Source organism: Schistosoma haematobium, chromosome 3 (genome assembly GCF_000699445.3).
Source record: "Schistosoma haematobium chromosome 3, whole genome shotgun sequence".
Classification (NCBI taxonomy): domain Eukaryota; kingdom Metazoa; phylum Platyhelminthes; class Trematoda; order Strigeidida; family Schistosomatidae; genus Schistosoma; species Schistosoma haematobium.
The window spans coordinates 24451821-24475920 of NC_067198.1; the positions used below are offsets into that span (position 1 = coordinate 24451821).

Below are 24100 nucleotides of genomic sequence, written 5' to 3' on the forward strand. Positions count from 1 at the left end.
AGCCAGATCATCTGCGAAGTCTAAGTCATCCAGATGCATCCTAGCTGTCCACTGTATCCCATGCTTCCCATCAGATGTTGAAGTATTCATAATCCAGTGGATCCCCAGGAGAAAGAGAAAAGGTGGGAGTAAGCAACCTTGGCGGACTTACTTACTTACACCTCTTACTCCTCGTGAAGGATTATAGGCCGCTCACCAGCATTCTCCATCCAAACCTGTCCTGGGCAATCCTTTCCAGCTCCTTCCAGTTGTAATTCATCTTTTTCATATCTGCTTCTATTTCCCGACGTAATGTGTTATTTAGCCTTCCTCTTTTCCGCTTCCCTTCAGGATTCCAAGTTAGGGCTTGCCTCGTGATGCAATTTGACGGTTTGCGTAATGTATTTCCTATCCATTTCCATCGTCTTTTCCTAATTTCTTCTTCAGCTGGAAGCTGGTTTGTTCTCTCCCACAGAAGGCTATTGCTGATGGTATCCGGCCAATGGATGTTGAGTATCTTCAGTAGACAGCTATTTATAAATACTTGTACATGTTTGATGATTGTGGTTGTTGTAGTTCTCCAAGTTTCAGCTCCGTACAGTAGAACTGACTGCCTTGACGTTTGTATTGATGATTCTGACTTTGATATTGGTTGAAAGTTGTTTTGAGTCCCATATGTTCTTCAATCGTAGGAATGCAGACGTTTCTTTGCCAGTTCTCGCCTTTACGTCTGCATCTGAACCTCATTGTTCATCGATCATGCTTCCCAGGTGTGTGAAGGATTCAACATCTTCCAGAGTTTTGCCATCAAGAGTGATTGGATTGCTGTTCTTCGTTTTGCATTTGAGGACCTTGGTTTTCTCCTTGTGTATGTGTATGTTGAGGCCTACTGATGTGAGACTGCTGCTACACTGGCTGTCTTTATCTGAATTTGTTCTTGTGTATGCGATAGGAGGGCTAGGTCATCTGCGAAGTCCAAATCGTCTAATTGATTCTGAGCAGTCCATTGTATTCCGTGTTTTCCCTCAGATGTCGAGGTCTTCATAATCCAGTCGACCACCGGAAGAAAGAGGAAGAGTGAGAGAGTAGACAGCCTCGTCTGACTCCGATCTTTACTTGGCGTGCATCTGTCAGCTGTCCTGTTAAAGACTTTCCATGGTACTGACAGTAGAGTAATGCCACTGTATTTTTCACATTTGCTCAGATCTCCTTTCTTTGGAATCTTGACGAGGTGCCCTTCTTTCCAGTCCATCGGCACTTGTTCCTCCTCCCAAATCATTTTGAATAGAAGGTGAAGCATGTTTGTAGTTACTTCGATGTCTGACTTCAGTGCTTCAGCTGGTATATTGTCGGGTCCTACTGCTTTCCCGCTCTTGATTTGTCTGATGGCCATTCTAATTTCTTTCGTCGTTGGTGGAGTGACATCTATAGGAAGATCAATGTGTGCTGCTTCGATGTCCGGTGGATTCGTTGGAGCCGGCCTATTCAGGAGTTCCTCGAAGTACTCCACCCAACTGTTCGACCGTTTTTGAATTTCAGTGATTGGCCTGCCTTCTTTGTCGGTAACCGGTCTCTCTGGTTTAGTATATTTCCCTGCTAGTTTCTTCGTTGTGTCGTAAAGTTGTTTCAAATTTCCTTCCCTTGCAACTTTTTCCGCCGTCGTTGTTAGTTCTTCCACGTACTTCTTCTTGTTAGCTGTAATGCTCTTCTTCACTTGCTTGTTTGCTTCTATGTATTCAGCTTGTGCTTGAACATTCTGTGCTCGTGTTCGGCTGTTGTTAATTGCTGTCTTCTTGATCTTCCTTTCTTTGATCTTGTCCAGTGTTTCTGTAGAGATCCATTCCTTATTATGACGCTTCTTTAGACCCAGAACCTCCTGACACGTTGAAGTTAATGCTTCTTGGTGTTGAGTCAGCTTTCGGAGAACTTCAACGGAGCCTCCAGAGGCCAAAAAGGAGCCGAAGAGTCCTAGCCAATCAGAGCATGATGGAGCATTCTAGAATTCCAACATGGCGTGCTACTATTGGTCAGTAGCATAATATGTCGTTAACGGATTGGCCGAAATATGACGTTGATTTAACAAACGCTAACATCTATAAATACCCATGTTTTCTGTACAAAAGCGAACCTTGGAGTAAAGTATTTCTCTCATAATTTGCGTTATCTCTCTGGTGTTCAGGTCGCTGTGTAGTTCTAGCTTGCGGGTTATTTGAGTAGCTTTGGAATGAATATAGCGTTCAATTCGCAAGACTTATCACTTAGATACCTTTCTACTTGCCCTCCATAGTAGTTTCTTCTTCCTTCAGTAGATCCTGTAAGGCTTGGAACCTGTTGTTGAGAGCTATCTTGAATTCGTTGGTTTTGTTAGTATCTCGAAGGAAGGCTGTATTGAACCTTTGTAGTGCTGTTTGTCCAGTTTTCCAGTTCTTCTTTAGCTTCAGTTTTAAATTGGCCACAACTAGATGGTGATCTGAAGCTATGTCAGCTCCTCTCCTGGTTCTCACATCTTCCATTGTCCTTCGGAACTTCTTATTGATTCAAATATGATCTATCTGGTTCTCTGTGGTGTGGTCCGGTGAGATCCATTTAGCTTTGTGTATACGCTTGTGTGGAAATATTGTGCCTCCTACGCCCAATTTGTTGAATACATATAGATTTGTAAATCTTTCCCCATTTTCGTTTCTCTCTCCCAGTCAATCCATGTTGTCCCATGATATCTTCATATCCAGTGTTGTCTATTCCGACTTGGCATTTAGATCTCCCATCAGAATGGTGAGGTCGTTTCTTGGGCACTTCTCTATGACTGACTGCAGCCGCTCGTAGAATTGATCTTTAATGTCGTCGTTGCTATCATTGGTGGGTGCATAATATTGGATAATATTTATTGTGATCCCCTCCTTCTTTGTTTTGAATGATGCTTTGATGATTCTGGATCGGTGAGATTCCCATCCTACAAGTGCATTTCGTGCTACTTTGGACAGCATTAGGGCAACTCCCTGAGTGTGTGGAGCATTTTCCTCTTCGTGACCGGAGTATAGCAGCATCTCTCCCGTATTTAGCCTTTGTTGTCCAGCTTGGGTCCGATGGGTTTCGCTGATTCCCAGTACTGCCAAGTTGTATCTCCCCATTTCCGTTGCTATTTGGCTGGTCTTCCAGGTCTCCCGCACTTTTCGGACATTCCATGTACCTATAAAAATTGTTGCTCTGGTTGTTAGAAGGGGCATCGGCCTCGTGGCTTCGGAAGGAACTCGGCTTTCACCATGAATCGTCATAATTCTTCTAAATGAAGACCTTCTAACTTTCAGGGCAGAGTTTAAATGGTTTGAATTATTTTTTCTGGTTAGCGCTTTTTTTAGCGAGTTAGTTTTCTACGGGATGGGGACGCTAACCCCATGCCCAACCCTCCTCCTTTACCCGGGCTCGGGACCGGCAGTAACTCTAGAAGACCTACAGGCGGACACCGGTCATTAATTCGAACGAGTCTGTGAGCTGTCATCCATGCACAATTTTGCAGTTGAGTCCATTATAAGAATTCCGTATGATGTTGCCTATCATCTCAGGCACGCCGTAGTGTCAAAGAAGCCTCCATAGTGTCGTCCTGTCCACGCTATCTAATGTCTTATCGTAGTCAATAAAGTTGATGTAGAGTGACAAATTCCATTCAATTCATTTTTCTACAATGATCTCTAGTGTTGAGATTTGGTCGGTACATGATCGATCCTTACGGAATCCAGCCTGTTGGTCTCGAAGTTGGGCGTCTATGGAGTCCTTCATTCTGTTTAACAACACCCGGTTGAAGACTTTTCATGGTATTGAGAGAAGGGTGATGCTTCTGTAGTTATCACACTTGCTGAGATCACCTTTCTATGGTATAAGTCAGAGTACCTAAATTGGCAATCATATTTCGCGACAATAGTATGAGGTAAGGACATAACATACAGAAAGTCTATGTACAAGTTTACCTTACCTATCGAGAAATTTATCATATTTACTGTGATAGAACAATGTACTTTGAGAAGGTTACTTGAGCTATTTAGTAATCACTTACTAACTATTCTAAAAATAAATGTTCTAACCATAAAAAGTGAAGCACATGCAGTATATATGAAAATAATTGAAACTTATTAAAAAGAATTTTGGAATGAAAACAAACAACTTACGAATTCTTATCGTAAACTCTTCGGTCATTGACAATATTTTGAATATCTTTAGGGCTAAAAAAATGAAAAGTTAAGTTATTCAGTAATTCAATGAATAAAATTTCCGTATGTATGTATGTATGATGACGATTAGCAACAGAAAACATAGTCTTTTCTTCATTGAAAAATATGTAGATTAGCATAGTTTCATGTAAGTAGATGTAATTATTCTAATCTAAACTCATAAAAACTTCATTGTAAACTGAACGTTTATCTAACAAAAAATAGTAAAAACTTGATATTTCAAATATCTAATCCTGATTAAAATATTCAGCGAATGGCAAACAACGTAACCATTTCATCATGTCGAGAGTGTAGCACCAAGGAAAACTGATGGGATAGTCCTTTTCGTTAAACCATTTAGAAATACTTTACATGGAAATATTACTCAACTTCAAAAAATAAAAGAATCACTGACTGAGGATTTTAACTCACGCTGGCTGATAGAAAAGATATATTAAAACAAGTTCATCCACATAACTAGAATTTAAACCATCTGAAAAGTTATCATTCATAGATTTATCGTTAAACTGAATGGTAGACGGATAAGGCCATGTAACACGAACACTATGTGAACTAAGACCGCTAAGTTTTATGTCGAATTTACGCCAATTACCTAAGTGTAAAATCATAATTAAAAAATAGAATTAATAAGTGGACATATTGATTTTAAACGACTTAAGGTAATCATAACATATAATTTCTCCAAATTTCTCTTATATAAACAGAATGTTTCGGAGTTAGCTGAGTTTGTACACAAAGAAAAGCTGTTATAGCAACTAAAATAAATAATCTTTTCCTTCATCATAATGAGGTTTAAAGCCAAAATATTTCGCTGTGGAAATACCATGACAAAATACAAAACACAGATTAAATTAATTAATCTCGTATTGATTGGTTGAATCTTCCCACTGATGTTTAGGACTACAGTTGACTGGTCTCAGATTAGCATATTTTTTATACTGTCGCGAAACAGGGATAATAAAGGCAAACTATCTATGAAGACTAAAAAAGGTTGATCGCAATCACTTCCAAATAATTTGTGTGTAGTAACCAAGTAACAAATAATAGAAAAAACTTGATAGGTAGAGTGTAACATTACGTGTAGCCCAGAACCATTTGATCCCTTGAAACGCAGGCTTAGCGCTTAAATACCAAAGGATAATCTAGCGTGAATGTCATACAATGATTTCCACGAGGTTTATTCTTCAAAAATTAGTTCCACTCTCAGTCACTTCTTGTTAATAATTCTGACTGAGGGCAGCAGACAGATACTTAACAACACACTACAAGTGGAATCGGAGGAGAAAATCTGGTCTTTGGTGAAAACCATCACAATAGTAAAGTTGTACCTAACAGTCTCTAAACATTTCATTGAACCAGTTGATCATTACGCATACTGTCATGTATATGATGTGCGGTTTTATAAATAGTTTTCAAAGTAGCAACAGTACTAACATATTACCTGGATCTTCGTAGGACGAATGCCTTTGAAACTGTGAATGGTTTGTTAAGTGTCCACATGAATGTAATGTTCTCATCAACACTAGCATATTGTCGATAAAACAACGTGATAAATCTCATATTCTGTAAAAGTTCACTTTAAAATACCTTCATTTGGGAATATTCGTTTACCATTGAGTTTAAATTTACAACAAATGATGATATATCAATAAGTTCCAAGTAAATTTTTCTTTTTATTTGAACACATAAATATTGGTACAAGAGAGCGCCAATATATATGCGCCACACAAAACAATGAGAATTCGAAGAGAGAAAAAAAGGAGGTAAGGGGCGTAAAAAAAGAACAGATTAGTGTAATGTAGTGTAGTAATAATAATAATAATAACGGGGAAAACGGAAAAGTATAATCAGAAGAAATCTTTCAGTTAAGGAAGAAACAACCATTTTTTATGAAAAAAAGTAAAAGAAGGTTACAACAGGATCGCCACTGGCTTCTATTCTGAGCCATATCTCATAACGCCTCTAGCCACTGTGTTGCCCCATCTCTAGGACCTCAGCCAGGGAGTCGTGAAGAACCAACACACGCCAACCCTTTGCAGCTTTCTTTCATACCACGACACCATGTCATACACTGACCACCTCTCCGCTTTTTCCAACCAGTCCCAGTGTCGGCAAATTATGCATGACGTGTAATTCTCTGGGACGACATTCGTAGAACATGTCCAAGCCACCGAAGTCTGTGTTTCAAGATGGTGACACCAAGTGCATTATCATCCCTGTGCCCTAACACACGATGCCGAACCTCTGCATTACTAACATGGTGTTGCCACTGGATGTCAGCAATCCTTCGGAGACAACGATGATCGAACACAGAGAGTCGTCTAACATCCTCAACTCAGAGAGGTCAGGTTTCACAAGCATAAAGCGAAACTGCTCTCACCGATGCGTTGTAGATCCCACCTTTTAAAGCCAGACTAACAACACGAAGGCACAAAACATGGCCCTGATTGGTATAAGCCGCTCTGGCTTTCACCATACGTGCAGTGATCTCATCACTCACGCCACCACCAGCACTTATGCAGCTACCCAGATACACGAACTTATCGACTACTTCTACCTGCTCACCACTCAGGGTGGGTACAGGATTAGAATCCTGCCAGTCTTGTAGAAGTACTTTGCACTTCGAAGGTGCAAAGCACATATCATACCTACGGACATTGATTGCCGACTGATTAATGGCGGATTGTATGGCTTGGGCATTATCGCGTACTCAATGTCGAGAAGTCTTTCTCCAGGCAACAGATCCACACCACCATTACTTACATCCATCAGAGCTGTTTCCAGAATGTCATCGATGGCAAAATTGAAGAGGAATGGTGAGATTCGGCAACCCTGTCTAACCCCACTGCTCGAATGGAACAATGGAGAAAGGTGGTTGTATGCCCTCACTCTACCTGAGGTGTTTGTATATAGGGCCTTTAGGGTGTTAATGAACTTCTCAGGCACACCCTTCTTCAATAGACAATCCCAGAGAACAGTCCTGTTCAACGAGTCGAAGGCAACCCTAATGTCCAGAAACACTACGATTGTTGGCCTTTGATAAGTATGACGGTGTTCTAACATTTGGCGGAGGGTGGAGATATGATCAATACATCCTCGACCGGAACGAAACCCAGCCTGCTCCTCGCGAGCCAATCTTTCTCGGGTTTTGAACAACCTACGAAGTATGACGGAAGCCAATAGCTTGGACGCAATCGGAAGTAGACTTATCGCCCGATAGTTGTTACAGGAACGACGTGAACCCTTTTTAAAGATAGGGACAACTATCGACTCATTCCATGACGTTGATACACTCTCTAACTCCCAGACCTTTGTAAACAACGTCGTCAGTTCCTTAGTCACAAAGTCACCACCATCTTTAAAAGTAGCCGGAGGCAAGTCATCTGGGCCAGGTGATTTGTAACGCTTGAGATGGAGTTCCTTGCGGACTTCCGCCTCATTTAGTGGATTAGTCGTCACCGGCCATGGAAGGCAGAACAGTCTGACCGATGTTGCTGGAGCAGCAGGCCAGTTGAACTGCCCTTCGAAAAATTCTGCGCATCGTCCAAGACGTCGATGGATGTTAGTGATCGGCCTCCCATCATCCTCGCAGATTGTTTCGCTCACACCAGACTTCTTGCTGCCAGTGGCTCGGATGAGTTGGAAGAGCTTCCGGTAATTACCAGATGCAGCTGCTGCTTCTAGCTCATTAGCACGCTTCGACCACCAGGCTTCTCGGTCCTTACGCAAGCTTTGCCCAATTTCATTACGTAACATCCTTCGTTTATGGTCAAACTCACGGTCACCCGGAGTAGACCGACGGGCTTCAATGAGTTGTAAGGAACCTGAAGAAACCCAGTGCTTGTAAGCGGGACGTTTCGCGAACCCATAACTGACTGCACCCACCATTTTCATGGCGTCATGCAATTGCGACCAATGCTCATCTATACTTTTCGGTGGAATGGTAGCTAGCCTAGAAGCTAGCTCGATTCGATACTTACTAGCAAAAAAAGTTGCAACCAGCTTGCTAACACCAATCCGTTGGTGGCGGTCACTTCGTTGTCCACTGAAAAGTAAGGTAAGATTGGTACACACCAGAGCATGATCACAGTCCAGATAGGTACTCCAAAAGGAGCGGCAGTCTTGTACACAACCACGAGAGCGGTAGCTGATCGCGATGTGATTAATCTGAGTCCAGGCTTGAGATGCAGAGGGAGGACGCCAGGTGGCACATCGGCGATGACTGTGTCGAAAGTTAGTGCTAGCCAGAAACAGGTTGTGGTTTGTGCACAGTTGCAGTAAACGGTCCCTGTTATCTGTCCTGCGATCAACAATTCCCCATCGGCCACCTAAACGACTCTCTTCTGTGCCTAGACGCCCGACCTGAGCATTCAAGTCTCCGGCTAGTACTACAATATCTGTCGAACGCACTTTCTGGAGAATAGATAATTGGTGGTAGAATTCATCCTTGATTGCATCCGGGCTGTAATCTGTCGGGGCATAAGCGGAGATGACGAAAACACATCGTTTCTCACGCCCGTTTCTTCTCACTTTGATGGAACTTTCTAATCTAACAGCACATAACCGACTGTTAATGGGGATCCAATCGATTAGTGCTGCCTCATCTCTAGCGCTTGGTGCGACACCAACGCCAGCAAGACCAGACGAACATGCCACAGGGTCCCCGGATAAGCGCACGTAAAACAAGCTTTTCGAAGCGACAGATGGAGAGCGAATTTGTAGTACTTCACCAGAGTCTTGAATACGGGTCTCGAATAGACAGCAGACATCGATATTAAGACTTTTCAAAGACATAGTCAGCCCTATCGGTTGTCCGACCTGCATAAGTGTGCGTTCGTTGAAGGCAGTCAGTTTGAATGGTGCACGTGGTTTCAGAAAAACTGTTTCAGTACTCGTACTTGGTGGCAGCATACGATTTCCAACCAGGCGCTGACTCGAAAACGTTTAGATAGAGCCGAATTTCCGCCACAGCCGAGTTGCTGTATAAGTCAAAAAATAAGTATACACAGAATGGGAATAAAAGAGGGTGAATAAATGACGTAGTAAATAATAACAATAATAATAATAATAATAATAATAATAATAATAAAAGTAATAATAATGATGTGAGTCATTTTATTGTTATTCGGAGCAAGAAGAATATTTTCCATAAGTAGACAGTTCATCATTTTTGTATGGGTTGTGATACTGCCCGGGTGCCCAGATCGAAGCAGGTGGTTTTCTTAGGGGTCCACACCCCGAGCCTTTGACCTAAAGTTTTGACCCACAAGGTAGTGGAGCATCGTGGGGAGATGCAGTCCCATGGTAGCCGGTGACCAAGAAATTGGTTCATACGCCGTTTGTTCCCACAGGATACTGGAGCCCATGTGCACCATTGGTTTGGGATCCGGTTAAAGGGCTGGACATTCGGTTTCCATCCTCTCATTTTCGTAAACAACACAAGTAAATACAAGTAAAACATCAGTATATATAACGACGTTATGAAATACCTGACCAAACACCTATCCAGTTGTTTAAAAAGCTGTATTATAAAAGTGCTTATTTAAAAAAGGTTCGAAGGAAAAAGAATGTGAGAAATTGTTAATGGTACCACCTAATCAAATTACATTACACATTTGAACTTACAATAAGCTAAATCTCCATTTGTAATTGTTATCATTTCACGTTCGGCTTGTGTAAGTGTGATATTATTTCCCCCTAATTTGATTTTATTAGAATCGAATAGTTCAAAAATCTTCTCAGGACACAACTGACGATTCTGCGTGATGCGGATTAAACCATTAGATAAAATTTGTAGGCCATCATCAGTATTATTAGCACCATTTGTTATAGGCCAAAGATCACGTAAATTGTCATTTCCAAATAATTCAAAAACTATTCTGTGAGTTAGTAGATAAGATTTCAAACAACTGAATAAGAATTAACACATAAATATTGGTTTTATATAAAGGCAATATTAAACATGTTTATCAATAGTATTGTGAAAGACAACTGTATAACAGCGATTTGTTGTAGGATGATTATGAAATCTAAGACTTGGAAGTAAAAATGATACTTTATTCTTCATACATTCTCATTTTTATCTCAAAAATTCTCTTTCTCTAATCCATTCGAAATAATGACAGCCTAAACCTGAGCATAACTTTTGAAACTGAATCAGCCAACCACTTATATATTTCTTATACATAGATCATGGTTATAGTTTTATAAAAGATGATGTTTGTATTTATTAACCATAGCCAATACATAAGCTGCATGATAATTTATAAAAATCCAATGCCACTGACTTACCAAATGCAGATTTTATGTATTCGGCTCTGGGACACACCACTTTTTTGTTACCGACTCCCCTTCCGGACCGAAATATGTGAAAATGGATTCGAACCTAATACCTGATGTTCAAACACTATTCATCATTTATATGAAACGTAAATATATATTACAGTAACAATGTTAATGAATTCCCTTCAAATGTATTGTTGCTGTTGAAATCGATTTTCATGGGCAAAACAATAGATAGTTTTGCTTGTACTTATCTTAACTTTCATTCAGGATTAAAATTACAAATAGTAATAATGCTCTTATTGAGTTAAAAATTCTGGCAAAAAATTTCAATTCTATGAAATCGTTTCCATATATTAAAATGAGATATCATTGGGAGTTTTCGTTACGAGGTTTTTAGTTGACATATGAAACTAAAATCTGTTGCCATTGACTTTTTTATATATTCTCCCCGTTTATAACGAGAAAAAATGGACTACTGCCTGTTAGATTTAACATTAAGAAATAAAGCAAACATAAACAAATATGTGAGCACAACTTACGGATGATTGGAAATATTTCCCCCTATTCGACCAATAAAACGAACGTGTCGTAGAAAATTTAAATTATCAAGAACAGAAGAGCGTACTATACGCAGACTATGATATATCACTCTTAGATTTGCAAATGCCTTGTCCAATAAGACAGCCACGATTTCTGTAAATACCGAAAAAGATACTACACTCAAATATTAAATACCGTAACATATATGCGGTGTTATTTTGCGATTATTGATTAATTAAAAGTACTTCCCTCTTGTAAAAGTTAGGGTAATTAACATTTAAACAAGCGAATTCTACAGCACATTATTCTCCTTCTCTGGGATAAACGATGAGTATATATTGCTAACTTTATCACTTCGAATATAATTACAAGAATTAAGAAGAGCCTATTCACCTTAGTCGACACCAAGTTTATTTACTAACATGAAACTAGTAACTTTGATGACGCATCGTATGAAAACATGAACAAAACCTTGATGACTGATATAAATCCATTTTTACTGATGAACATCATATATTATCAGAAACATCTTAACAGTATATCTTATATACTTAGTATCTGAAACTCAAATACAATACGGTTACTGATATGGTAAGATAAATATTTGCGAATCTAATGATGTGTAGTATTATTTTCAGGCTTTAACTGTTCGTAGTTACTTTTTTATTTCCGAATACAACAGAAATAAATTATTTTGACGTTGTATTCGAAGGCATACATTTCCACACAACACGAACTCCAATATTTTAAAAAGTAATTCAGCAGCTGAAAGATTTGAACGCGTTTACAGACACTGGCAGTTATTATCTTTGATTACAACGAATTTTAACCAAGTTATACAATAATTTGTAATCACTTGATATTTCGATGTTATGCAATTCAGTAACCACCAGCAGAGCTATAAAGCAGTAAACTATATTAAAGATAATCAAACCAGTGATAATAGCCAGAATAGCATGCGGCAAAGCAACAACTGTACGGATAGATAGTCTACAGTTTGGATCAAGTAACGATAACTACCTTATCTACTTATGATTACACTTTTCATTCACTTAAAAATTCTACTGTCTAGTAAGTACGTGAACTGTGTAACTGTTTTTGGTGAGATTTCAGAAGAACCAATGAAATTAGTGAAATGAAAAACAACTTATTTTAATTGGGTCAAATGTTTTAATGCAAGACGTGGACTCCTAGGGTGATATGCAGCCGGAACAACCGTACCGCTTTTGTGTTAATTCAAACAACAAACGCATACGGCTCATTGTGACTTTCGATTGGGGATTCGATGTGCACATGATCATTGGTAAACTGAATATGAGAAAAAATATGTACACACGATACAAACAAATAATGTAATGAAGCAGATAAAGAGCCTAATTAGTGATAATTTCCAGTGACGTTTCAAACAGTGGAAACGAAGATAGAAAAAGTGTAATGCCACAAATAAGTATTTGAAATCGGAACAGGATCGGAGTACGTTAAACTTCTTAAAATTACGTGTTTTTAACCCTCATTTTCGTCTTTATTGGACAAAATAATATCTATATTTAAATCATATGAACTAACTCGATCGTCACTAAATACCAATCCTTATAAATGCGCAACAGCTGGATATATTATCCATGCCGTAATGAAAATCAAGAGTTTATTTTTATCACACAAAACAATAACTTTTGCATCACTTACCCGGTTGACCTTCTTGAATACTAAGGTAAATAGCTTTAGCCGAATGGCAACCAGCCAGAGTATCAAGTACTTTCAAACTATGTATTAAAAATTCACGACAATCTGTAAAAGCAGTTCCAAATATTAACAGTAATCAAATTGCACTTCTTAATAATTTTCGAGCAATTTAATGACGAATACAACAATTAATCTTCATTGTCTGAATAAAATTAAACAAACGAAATACTCCTGTGGAAAATACACATATATGTTAGTTTAAAAAAGGCATGTGATTATAACGATTCGATAGAGCACCGTCAGAAATATACAGTTGTTGATTGATGATCAGATGGAATTAGACGACTACTTTCATAAATATTTGGATGACTTTTACTAGTTAAAAATCACTAAAAGAAATATTAAAACTGTAACTGGACTATGGTAAGATGAAATAGGTATTTACAAGAAAAATGAAAAAAGTTTCCAATTAACTACAATGCAGTAGATTTAGTAACAAACTATGAATCATCATGAACATGATGGCAGAACAAAATTTTTGTCACTATATTTAGATGTAGAAATTCTGAATGATGTATAGAAGATAATTGATGTATGAGGTACGATACACTGTAACTTAACAGTATCTCTAATGTACACATCTCAAATATCTAGAATGATCACAGCAATGTCTTTTCCAAATACCAACTATGTACGCTCTTGTATTCTTTGATCAACGAACATTTCAGAAATAAGTGATTATCATGAGAATGTCATGGACCTTAACAACAAACTATTAGAGCAACTACTCACTTTAAGAAGAACATTCAGTCAGTTAAAACATGACCAAATTATATAAAGTCATGTTTCAACCTCATTTTGAACACTGTTACGATTTCGGGATGTAATTCACTCGATTAAGTAGAGTCAAAATTAACGTAAAGTTTAGACTTTGTATGTTACTAACACAAAACGCCAAACCAGCTCAGTTGACAGAACGTTAAACTGTAGATCTAAACGTCTGAAATCTGACCCCCGGTTCCTGTAGGCGGGCATCAATTCCGTGTAATGGCAAATCAGAGGTTTAAGCAATCAGCTCTCATCGTCCAAGTTTATTTATTTTGTACTAATATGTTGTAAATACATCAAGAATAGAATCATTTTGTTTAAATAAGGTGACAGTCCATGACCTTTTGCAAAGAAAGTGGTTCAATAGTTATTATTATCATTAGTATTATTATAAACCAAAACTGTAACTTTTCAATTAATAACATGTTAGTGCATTCAATCCACAGAAAGTCTCACATCCTTGAAAATTGTTGTTGTACGTGGTTAGGGTCAAAAATTGTTCATTATGATGACATTAATTAGTACTGTAAAGTAAAATTGGTAACCTCACGTTTAAGTTCACACTGATCTCCACAAGGGTAACAATGACCGGTTTTAGATGACTTCTTATAACCCACAGGACAATTTAAAAGGCAAGATCCATTGAAAATAGTGAAATCCGAGTCTATTTTAGCCATGATATCCCGTGGGAATGAATTATTTGAAAAATTATTTGCGTGATGATCTGACATATATGGGAAATCATCATACGTTAAATTGGGCAATTGAGCTAAGCATTGATGTTCTGTGACGCATCTCCGATCAAGATACTATAAGTAGAAATGATGAAAAAATCTAACGGAACGTAATCGATGATAAATGAGCGCAGACAATAATTCAAAATGCAAAAAATTAATTAATTTTAAATATGTAAACATTTAGTACGACTTTTCATAAGACGTGTGAACTGAAAATTTCTCAGGAATGGCGAAATTCTATCACAAGTTTATTACAATTAGACAACGTTAAACAAATATGCAGTTGTAGGTATTTCATCTGTTCTGCTCTGAAACAGGAGCGTAAGTCTACATTAACCCATAGAGGTGAAGAAGTTGGAGGTAGTTAAAAAGCTTTTCCAATTAGTGCGACAAATAAAAAACCTTTAATATTATCACCAATTCCGTACCTATGATGTCGGAAAGGTTAGAAATTAAACGGCAAAGGAAGTACTGTATGCGAGCTAGCTCAGTGCGTAAGGAACAAGCAAACGTACATGGTAACACTTCAATGCAACCGACAAAGAAAGCAAGTAAAGATAAAAATTGACTCTACAACGGTATTCCTAACACATACCAATCCAGGGTAGTTTGATTACGTCGCTGTATATCTTTAATTCCACAACAGTTGTTTGTGAGACGACGCCTTAAAGCTGGAAATCTGCTATTTGAATAGGTTACATAACTTTATATGGGTTCAGATGTGCTGCCTCTGTGATATCCCTAGCATTTAGCCCCGAAACAATGTAGAGAAAGTGAAACTTGGGAGACGAATTACGTAATATAGGTGTTTATCTGCCTATGTAACCACAAATTACACCAACATAATAAGAGCAAAACAACAACGAAAACCAGTGAATTAAAAACAGCAATAATACCAACAGTCTTGGCAGACTATAGATAAGAAAGACAAAAGAAGCAAATGAAATAAGATAAAGATCGAGACTACAAATACTACTGAAATCAAACTCATGAACTTTCGGATCTAGAGAAAAGGACCTTGACTATTTTTACCAGTATATCAGGATAATTTTTTGACTACAGTCTTTTAGTTACATTATGATCAACTTTTAGAGTAAGAATAGAACTCACTCCCAACGTGGATGGCTAAATGGCTAGATGGGGAAATGCTTTATTTATTCACCAGTTATACCAACTACGAAATTAGACCATCATATTAACGTGCAAATTGAGAGGCAGCTGAAAGTATATAAATGTTAAGTGTACACACTGGTTCGAAAAATTGGAATAAATCGTTTTGGCATGACAGCTGATAAAGGGGACTCAATAATTACTATAAAACAGAATTAATGCAACTAAAAAAGTAATTGACACACTTTAGCTCATTATATTTGTTCTAAACTTGTTTGATATACACTGAACACACATATATTATTTTGAAAATGAAGCACGTTTAAGCAGTTTAATCTACTCAGTAAAAAGATCAGGTAAAATAACTTAATTAGTAATCATTTTAAACTAAGTGAACTCGGTTATCAACCAAAGAACCTCTGTCAGTAATTAAAAGGCCATATGAGATTTAAAATTGGATGCGAACCTACTTTAAAAGTTCCTCCTGGACATTGTGAGACGCATCGATTTTTATGCATAACATTCTTACACGCAACGCACATACTTGGGCCATCACCGTAACATCCAGCAAGACATTCTGGATGACAGCATTTATGAGGACGTTTCATTGTACAAGTCAAATTTAGAAGTGTGCATTTTAAAGGGCATACTAGGAAACAAGTAAGAATACAGAACTATAACAAGTTAAATACTTGATGAATAAAATCATATATTTTACATTTGTTACACATCGAGCAGTAAAACAGAAATACATACCATTTTCATTATATGGATACAGAGTAAATAATTCAACAGTTAGATTATTCCCAATATCGTAAGTTAGACAACAGTTTCAACGAAAAGACCACATTATTTGCAAATCATTACCGTTTTCATTCCTACAGTAACTTTACAGCTTGTATTTGTGAATCACTGACCCGGTTAGTTGTAAACTAAAACAGTCGTTTACGTCTTGAAACCTTTAGACAAGATTCAATACAACTTAAAGAATAGAAATACTAGATTTTATGCGGTCGTATCAACATACTAATAAAACTGAACGAATGTTAAGTAACTTTTGTGATGATCTGTCTTGTCGAAAACTTACTAATAATTTAAAGTTTCTTACTTTTAGTATTTCGTTCTGAAGCTACTCAGAGTTAAATCATGCTTCCGCGTGGACTTTTTTGGATGTTCGCATAAGCTCTTTTCTGATGGACTAAAGGCTTTTCTTATGATTCTTGGATGAAAAATGAAGAAAACAGTCGATGCAATTGTCATGAAAATATCAACACAATCTGACAACAATGGAAATTTTTTTGTCTCATCTAGGCCAGTTCTACGAATAGTCTTAATATTACGGAGATAAGATTTGAATTAGATAAATTCTGGAAATCAATTTAAAATAGGTCACGAGGCAGTCCACCTTGATCACTGGAACATAAATTCCAACCACAATATCCTGTGTCACTCCATCGGTGAATACCAAACTATTTAAAGAGGAAATATCAAGGACTCGGAATACCAAAATTTTTCCAAGCGATATGGTCTATATGACCTAGCCTGGGCATTTCTAAGAATGGAAGTGACATCTTGTATAGTTGTGTCAATTTTATTCGACCGTAAACTTATCTAAGCAAGAACATTAAGATACGAATCATACAAAGCAGTTCAAAACTCTGAAAAGTAGACACAGGTACAAAAAACATCATAAAATATTTATTAACGGAAAACTACTTAAACAAGACTCATCCAAGAAGTTATTTTGATTATTTTTAAATAATTAGGCAAAATACGAAAAGAAAACAAAGTTGTTAAGCTATTAGTTTGATACTGGTCCATACCTAATTACACATGAATTTATTTTGCTGGCACTATCTCCAGGATCCCATTTAGAGAGCCAAGGTGAGCAGAATCTCATTATACAATGTAAATATTCTTTTTATTTAAAGCTATTTAGCATAATGAAAGATTTATTTATTGTTTCAACGAGTACTGGTGGTAATGAAGAAACTGAAATGAGAACTACTTGGATGATATATCCAGATATGTTGGAGTCACAATAGTAGGTGTTTTGGAATGAATCCGCATGTCGGGAATTCACCTTCACTACATATAAATCTAGATTGTTAAACAATGGAAATAATAACTGGGGTAAGGGCCAGATACAAGATTTCTGACGAGAACAAGAGTGGGTGCCTTAAAGTTATTAAAATATCATCGCTAATATATGGTAAAAAACCCACCACAGAAAAATGAAGTAGGTACAACAATAGTAATAAACGGAATTAAAGTCGAATGCAAATACATTCTGTAAGCCTCATGTTAGGAATTTAAGATGGGTTAGATTTATATTAATACGTTGTGACTGACTGACTTATATTTATGACAACTCAAAAACAGCAATGATAGAAAATTTAGAAATCGAATGAGATTAACAGAGTAGCAGATAGGACGAGAGTGTTATCGATATTTCACAATAGGCTGAAATTATAATAATAATAATAATATTTCACAATAGGCTAAAATGTACAGAAACATTTATTTTCAGAGAATTAGGGCAAGAAACTTGACTGATACATTGGAGGCAACATTTACACTTATATTGTTTACAACAATAAACTATTAACACAGCCTAATAAACTTCCTTCACTAAAGAGCTAGGCAACTGTGCTTGATAAAAACATTCGATGAAGAGTTCGTGACTATATTTTATGCTATAAAACATACCAATGTAGATAGCACAGTGTTTAGTAATGCAAACGAAGGTAAACGAATATCCATCATACATCACTTCCAAGTGCATTTATCAATTAACATTTATGTATAAAGCAGGTACATCTGAAAGACAAAATGGTGGGCACCTTCGCTTCTTCTTGAAGAGATTTGTGGCAAATAACCATTACATTTACTGTACGGTTAAATATTTCATGTTGTGTTTAAACTGATGATAATACAATAAAATTTCATGCTGCGTACTTCGAATTTGAGTTTTTGATAGTCTTGTCGAAGTTCTAGACCTATTGGGCTTAGTACTATTTCGCTATATTATTTTAGATTCACAATATTCTGGAAAAACCACGTCTAGTGGACCAAAACACCTACAGAACACAGACATGGGTTGGATATGGTGAGCCCATCCAAACCAATTATTTTAAAAATAATGCTGCCATATTGATGTGCGTTGTCATTGTTATCAAAAGGCTAAAATCTAACCTAAGTATGCCAGCTAATAATTAACCTTCCTTATTTCCAATACTTTCGTTCTTTTATACTGTTATTGCGATTCAGTGGGCTCGGTTCAAAATCTTTTTCCTTTGTTTATACGCTCTCGATCAATCCCTCATATTACTTAGTGCAGAAGTATACAATATTTGGAACTATCACTTCAACTACTAGTAAGCACTTCATTACAATGTTAATCTTCACTTGATTAAAGTTTTATTCATCAAACAATTCGCTATTTTTTGATTACCTATTGATCTGTTAGACATTGAAGAGGAAGGATGTATTTGTAAAATCTCAGCGAATTCGAAGTAAATCCAACGTTTACTTCAAATTCTTCCGCTGAGGTTTTACAACTACATTCTTCCTCTTTAGTGTCTCATACCAACACCGCGCCCAAATACAGTGAAACTATTCGATTAAATTTAGACGAAAGTTCTTATTCATTATTCATCTGTTAATTTACAAACATGTTAACATTTTAAACTAATTAAACGGATTATCTTGTGTTTAGTCGAGTAAGCTACGAAATGCAATGAATTAATCGGACTTGGAAAATGTCGATTTTAGCTAGTTTGACATTTTTATCGACATTTTGCAGAAAATACATTATCCTATTACAAAAGCCTATTCTACTGAGCATATGTAGTCTTGATATTAGTTTATGTATGAGCATACGTCAACAGTTTTCACATAACCGTCCATCAATCGGTCATTTCGCTAACCAGGATTCTCTTACTTTAACAATCAAAAGTTCGTTAACAAAATAACAAGGTCCTAGCCCATTTGATAAATGCTGCCAGGACATGAACACTATCTGACCTATCTCGTTTATATTAGTTTCCTATGTAGTTTACAGTCTGAGCATCATGATATTGATCGCCAGTTCTCGTGTTCCCTATATTTGCTGAGATTTTTCAAGTACGAGACTCATTGACAATAAGTTCATTATCTAGGAGTATGTTAAATAAGGTATTATTTGGTCATAAGTGATTCAGTGAGATACTGGTCAGACAACTTTCAATATTTTTAAAAGTAGAAAACAATTTTATACGCCATGTTTATAATGCTTCATCATCAAAACAAGCATTCTGGAATTTCTAGCAATTCTATAGATTATTTTAATTAAAATTCGGTATACAGAATAACAACAATTTGTTTGAACCGATCTACTAAAAAATAGAGTTTGTTTGCTGAAAATCATTATCTGATATGCAACGATACCATAATTCAAGCATGTGCAGGGAAAAATATAGGCCGTGAAGATACCCCTATTATATGTAGTTGACCTCATTGTGAACACTTACGGTCAATGTATAAGCTAAAGAAAATGAAAAAACAAGTACACAATTTACGATGCATTCAACAAGACCCGTTTTAAAAGCCGATCTTTAGAGTAACGTCTTTGATATAATATACAAACCCAGCCGATTGGTTCACAAGGTAAGTCAACTGGATTTCCACGAACAAATTAATGTCATGGATCTCAGTGAACCTCTTTACTTTGTTAGAATAAATGTAGAAAACCATACAACAATGAACTAGACAAATTTAAAGCACTTTGCATTAGCACAACTAGTGAAGCAACTTAGACAGAATGACATTCAAATGGACCTGAAGCAGATGAATTTAAGAAATGAATAAGTATAGAAATAAGATTTCTGATTACGAGAAGTTTAAATGGAACCACTTGACTGAAATTTTATAATCATCCAGTAAACAGTGTGTGATGCAATCAAAATATTTTCCTTATTATCCACTTTTGAAATTCATTTTAGACCAGCCCTACCGAAAGCCAGTTTAGTCTGTCACATAAGAATTTGGTTTCAATGTACAGGGGTTCCAACTACCACATGTTTTTATCAAAAAAAATTTGGAAATCCAAAAGTTCTAAAAAAGATAAATATTAATTAGAAGTTAAACTTAATTTCACCCAAATTTACCGTGTATCAAATTCCAATGGCATGGTTTCGAGATGAATTGTTAAGCTATTAAATAATCGTCTACATCACAAAATCGTCGACGTACTTTTAGAGATAACACTTTCCTCGTCTAGATTTCCAGGGGTTGAACTTCTACCAGGAGGTTCACTTGTTGACTTAGAATATGCAGATGACATAGTTCTATTTGGTGAAGACGCTGACAAAATGCAGTCTTCTGACCACTCTAAGCAACAATGCAAGCATGTTCGGTATGCGATTCTCCCCCTCGAAATGCAAAATGTTGCTTCAGGATTGGGTTACATCGACACCCGAACTAGTGATAGGGAGTGAAGTAGTTGAGTGTGTCGACCGCTTCACTTATCTTGGAAGTCTCATCAGCCCTTGTGATCTGGTGTGTGACGAAATCTCAGCACGGATACAGAAGGCTCGACTAGCTTTTACCAACTTGCGTCATTTATGGCGTAGGCGAGATATCCGTCTATCAACCAAAGGACGTGTTTACTGAGCAGCAGTTCGTTCCGTCCTACTTTATGGCAGTGAAACATGGCCGGTAAGAGTAGAGGATATTCGTAGGTTACTTGTATTTGATCATAGGTGTCTTCGAAATATTGCTCGTATATCGTGGGTCCATCGAGTAAGTAATGCAGTTGTTGGGAAACGGGTACTAGGTAAGGATGGCAAATCAATTGATGACGTAGTGAAACTTCATCAGTTGAGATGGCTGGGACACGTGTTATGTATGCCCAACGACCGACTGCCTCGACGTGCGATGTTCAGTGATATAGGAGTAGGTTGGAAGAAAGCTAGAGGCGGCCAGACGAAAACATGGCACAAGTCCATGAAGTCACTGACAAGTTGACTGAGTCATGTTGGTAGGTGTAGACTACCTGGTTGGGGACCGCGAGATGATAGCAACCGATGGTTAGAGACCCTGGATGACATGGCTCAAAATCGTTTGCAATGGCGCAGGTGCATACACTCTTTGTGTTCTCTCAAATTTTAATCTCCTGATTCCTCCTTGTCCCTTTTTTCCTCTTTCCAAATTTATTTCACTGTATTATACTCTTTAAATAACATCTCCAAACACTAATCTTCCCGAATACTGCTTATACTCTTTTACCTCTACCACTACGGGATTTGAATCGACCACTGCATCTCTGTGCTAATGTGGTGTGGCGACTCGAAATGACGTACGTACGTACGAAGTTCTACGTTGTTACTGACTGACTGACTGACTACATCACAAAGTATTGATAAACGGAACTATTGGTTTAACAGAAGCCGTTAGTTTGTTGTTTTCGAACACAGCCTATATATGTTAGTGGTGATAGGGAACACAAATGATAATATCTAATATATCCCCCCAAAGTGAATCATTTTAGGCATATTTGAAAATCAATATTCAGGTATCAAAATAATTTTGTCAAAGGCTTAATGCCTGTAAAAATGCAATACTTAAAAAACACAATGGTTATTTACTTGATTGACATTTATTCATAGACCAACAATGTCCATCAGTGGGAGAAATATCTCTTAATAAGGGGCTCCAGATTCCTATCGCTGAAAGCCGTCCAGTACTTTGTGAAGCCACAGAACAACCAGATGAACAGGTATTTGGGCACATTAATCCATTTTTAACGATCTTGACCGAAGACACGCCCGCACTCCGATCCTGAAGGATTACATCCCAGTCAATAGTCCTTACATAGCACAGTTGTGGATTATTGTCTATACGTATTCCACCTTGCTGAATCACTCGGAGGGAAAAAAGACCGATATTCTTTAAGGGAAATCGAAAAGAAAAAGACATTAAAACAAATTAGTAATGATGTTATTTGTAACACGACCTATAGGCAAAATTAGGTTTCTCTACAACACTGACTTAAGAAGTATTACATGACACGATCTGGATAAACCTTAAACCATAAATATAGAGACAAGCTGAAAGAATCCGATTCGAGTAAACGGGTAGTATCAAACATGTGCATTCAACCAAAATAGAGAATATATTACGCTTGAAATGCGGCAAGCTATAGGCACGAGATGTTTAACAAAGGCAGGAGTATAAAAAACTAGGCTAGAAATGCTTATATGGACGTATTAAATCAACCAGAAAATAATAATGTTGCCCTTCCAAAATGAAACGTCAAAATTGGATTTTTGAAATAGACGAGATATATTGAAATGGTGTTAAGATGACGGAGATCCTCAGCTCAATTGGATGCTTTTACTGGTGTTATGTTGTATGAGCTAAATGCAGAAGTGAAGTAGGTGCTGGTGGTGCTGTCCAGAACGATAAAGTAATCCCTATAATTATGCCATTTAAGTTACGGAATACACCACAGGGAAGTAACATAACAAACAGTAAGATTTCCTGAGTTTTGACAGAACGAAGTGGAAGACAAAAGTTGAAATACCTTGAGTGATGTACTTTTAATGACAACGGCATAGCCGAACACCAGAGTTTGTCCTCTGATCAAAGTAAGGTTTGGTAATAAATTGGAAAGGTCATCTGGTCCTTCAACATCATACACAAGCAAACTTCCAGTTATTTCCCTCAGAAGCGGCAGACTTGCATCCCTTGGTATTCGCGTGAAAACAACAAACAAATCACCTTCTATAACAGTGCAACGCAAAAGTCTTGTTAAACTTGACGGGTGTCGCACATCTGCACGCGTACAAACTTAAGGTGTTTATTATTATGAGTACCACATCATACCTATCTCCTTAGAGCGACCCGGATAGATCGCAATATATTGGACCAAGATATAAAACAGAAACGTAAATACATTAATCCGGTTGTTGATTAGCGAATGCATTCAATCTGAGATTATTGTACATCAAAAGATGTTTGGATGGGTTTCTTCGCTTTTATTACATATCTCTATACAAAATCAAGCTTAGAACCTCATAATGAACGATAAAACCCATAACAACTTCTTGCGTTTGCAAATGGCAACGCTCCTAGGGTATCGTCCACTGTTGGGGGTTGCGAGCACTTGAAGGTCAAACAGTCACAAAATGATTGGTGCGTCACATCGACAATTCGTGAAAATTTTCAGAAGCGGTCAAATCAAGACATTTTTAGATTTGAATTGAGTTCAGCCGCACTATGTCTGATAACGTTCATTCTTCAAGTAACGAAGGCGATTCCATCGTGATGATGCATGATATAGGACGAATCTTCAATGATATTATGTTATCTCGAAGATTTACAAGTTGGGACAATTTTGAGACCTGTTTGAAAGAAGTACATAAGGTAATATGACCTCTGTGGTTAATAATTATTTTTTTAGTATACGCATACTAAGTACGTTATGTCAGTATGCAAAAAGAACAGTGATGATCCAACTCTAAAGTACTTTTTCGTGAGATATATCTGTACATATGGACGTAAACGCAGTTCGTTAGAGTCATATGCTTGCGTTCAGGATGTAAATGATGATAGTAATAATCATTCTTCTGAAGAACATAAATCCACGGGGCCCGATGAATTACATCCTAGGATACTGAAAGAATTATCTAACTTCGTTGCAAGCCCTTTAAGTACATGCTTTAACATATCCGT

The 24100-nt window shown here is 37.2% G+C and overlaps 1 protein-coding gene across 2 annotated transcripts in view; it reads right to left on the minus strand.

Moving 5' to 3' along the window:
• The window catches only part of ABCA3_9 (ATP-binding cassette sub- A member 3), a 44783-nt gene extending 21267 nt beyond the window's left edge, over positions 1–23516 (minus strand). Inside the window, exons 1-11 of one of the 2 annotated variants that reach the window (XM_035733071.2) lie at positions 23460–23516; positions 23252–23416; positions 22950–23215; positions 22012–22312; positions 15856–16034; positions 14089–14347; positions 12714–12815; positions 11027–11180; positions 9828–10081; positions 4614–4794; positions 4140–4193 (exon numbers count right to left, since the gene is read on the minus strand). In XM_035733071.2, coding sequence (XP_035589605.2) covers positions 4140–4193; positions 4614–4794; positions 9828–10081; positions 11027–11180; positions 12714–12815; positions 14089–14347; positions 15856–16034; positions 22012–22312; positions 22950–23215; positions 23252–23351 — 1850 coding nt within the window. In that variant the 5' untranslated portion in view covers positions 23352–23416; positions 23460–23516. Of the gene's footprint in view, positions 1–4139; positions 4194–4613; positions 10082–11026; positions 11181–12713; positions 23216–23251; positions 23417–23459 lie in introns of both variants that reach the window. The other variant, XM_051213376.1, reaches the window with a different exon arrangement.
• Positions 23517–24100: the final 584 nt, after the last annotated feature.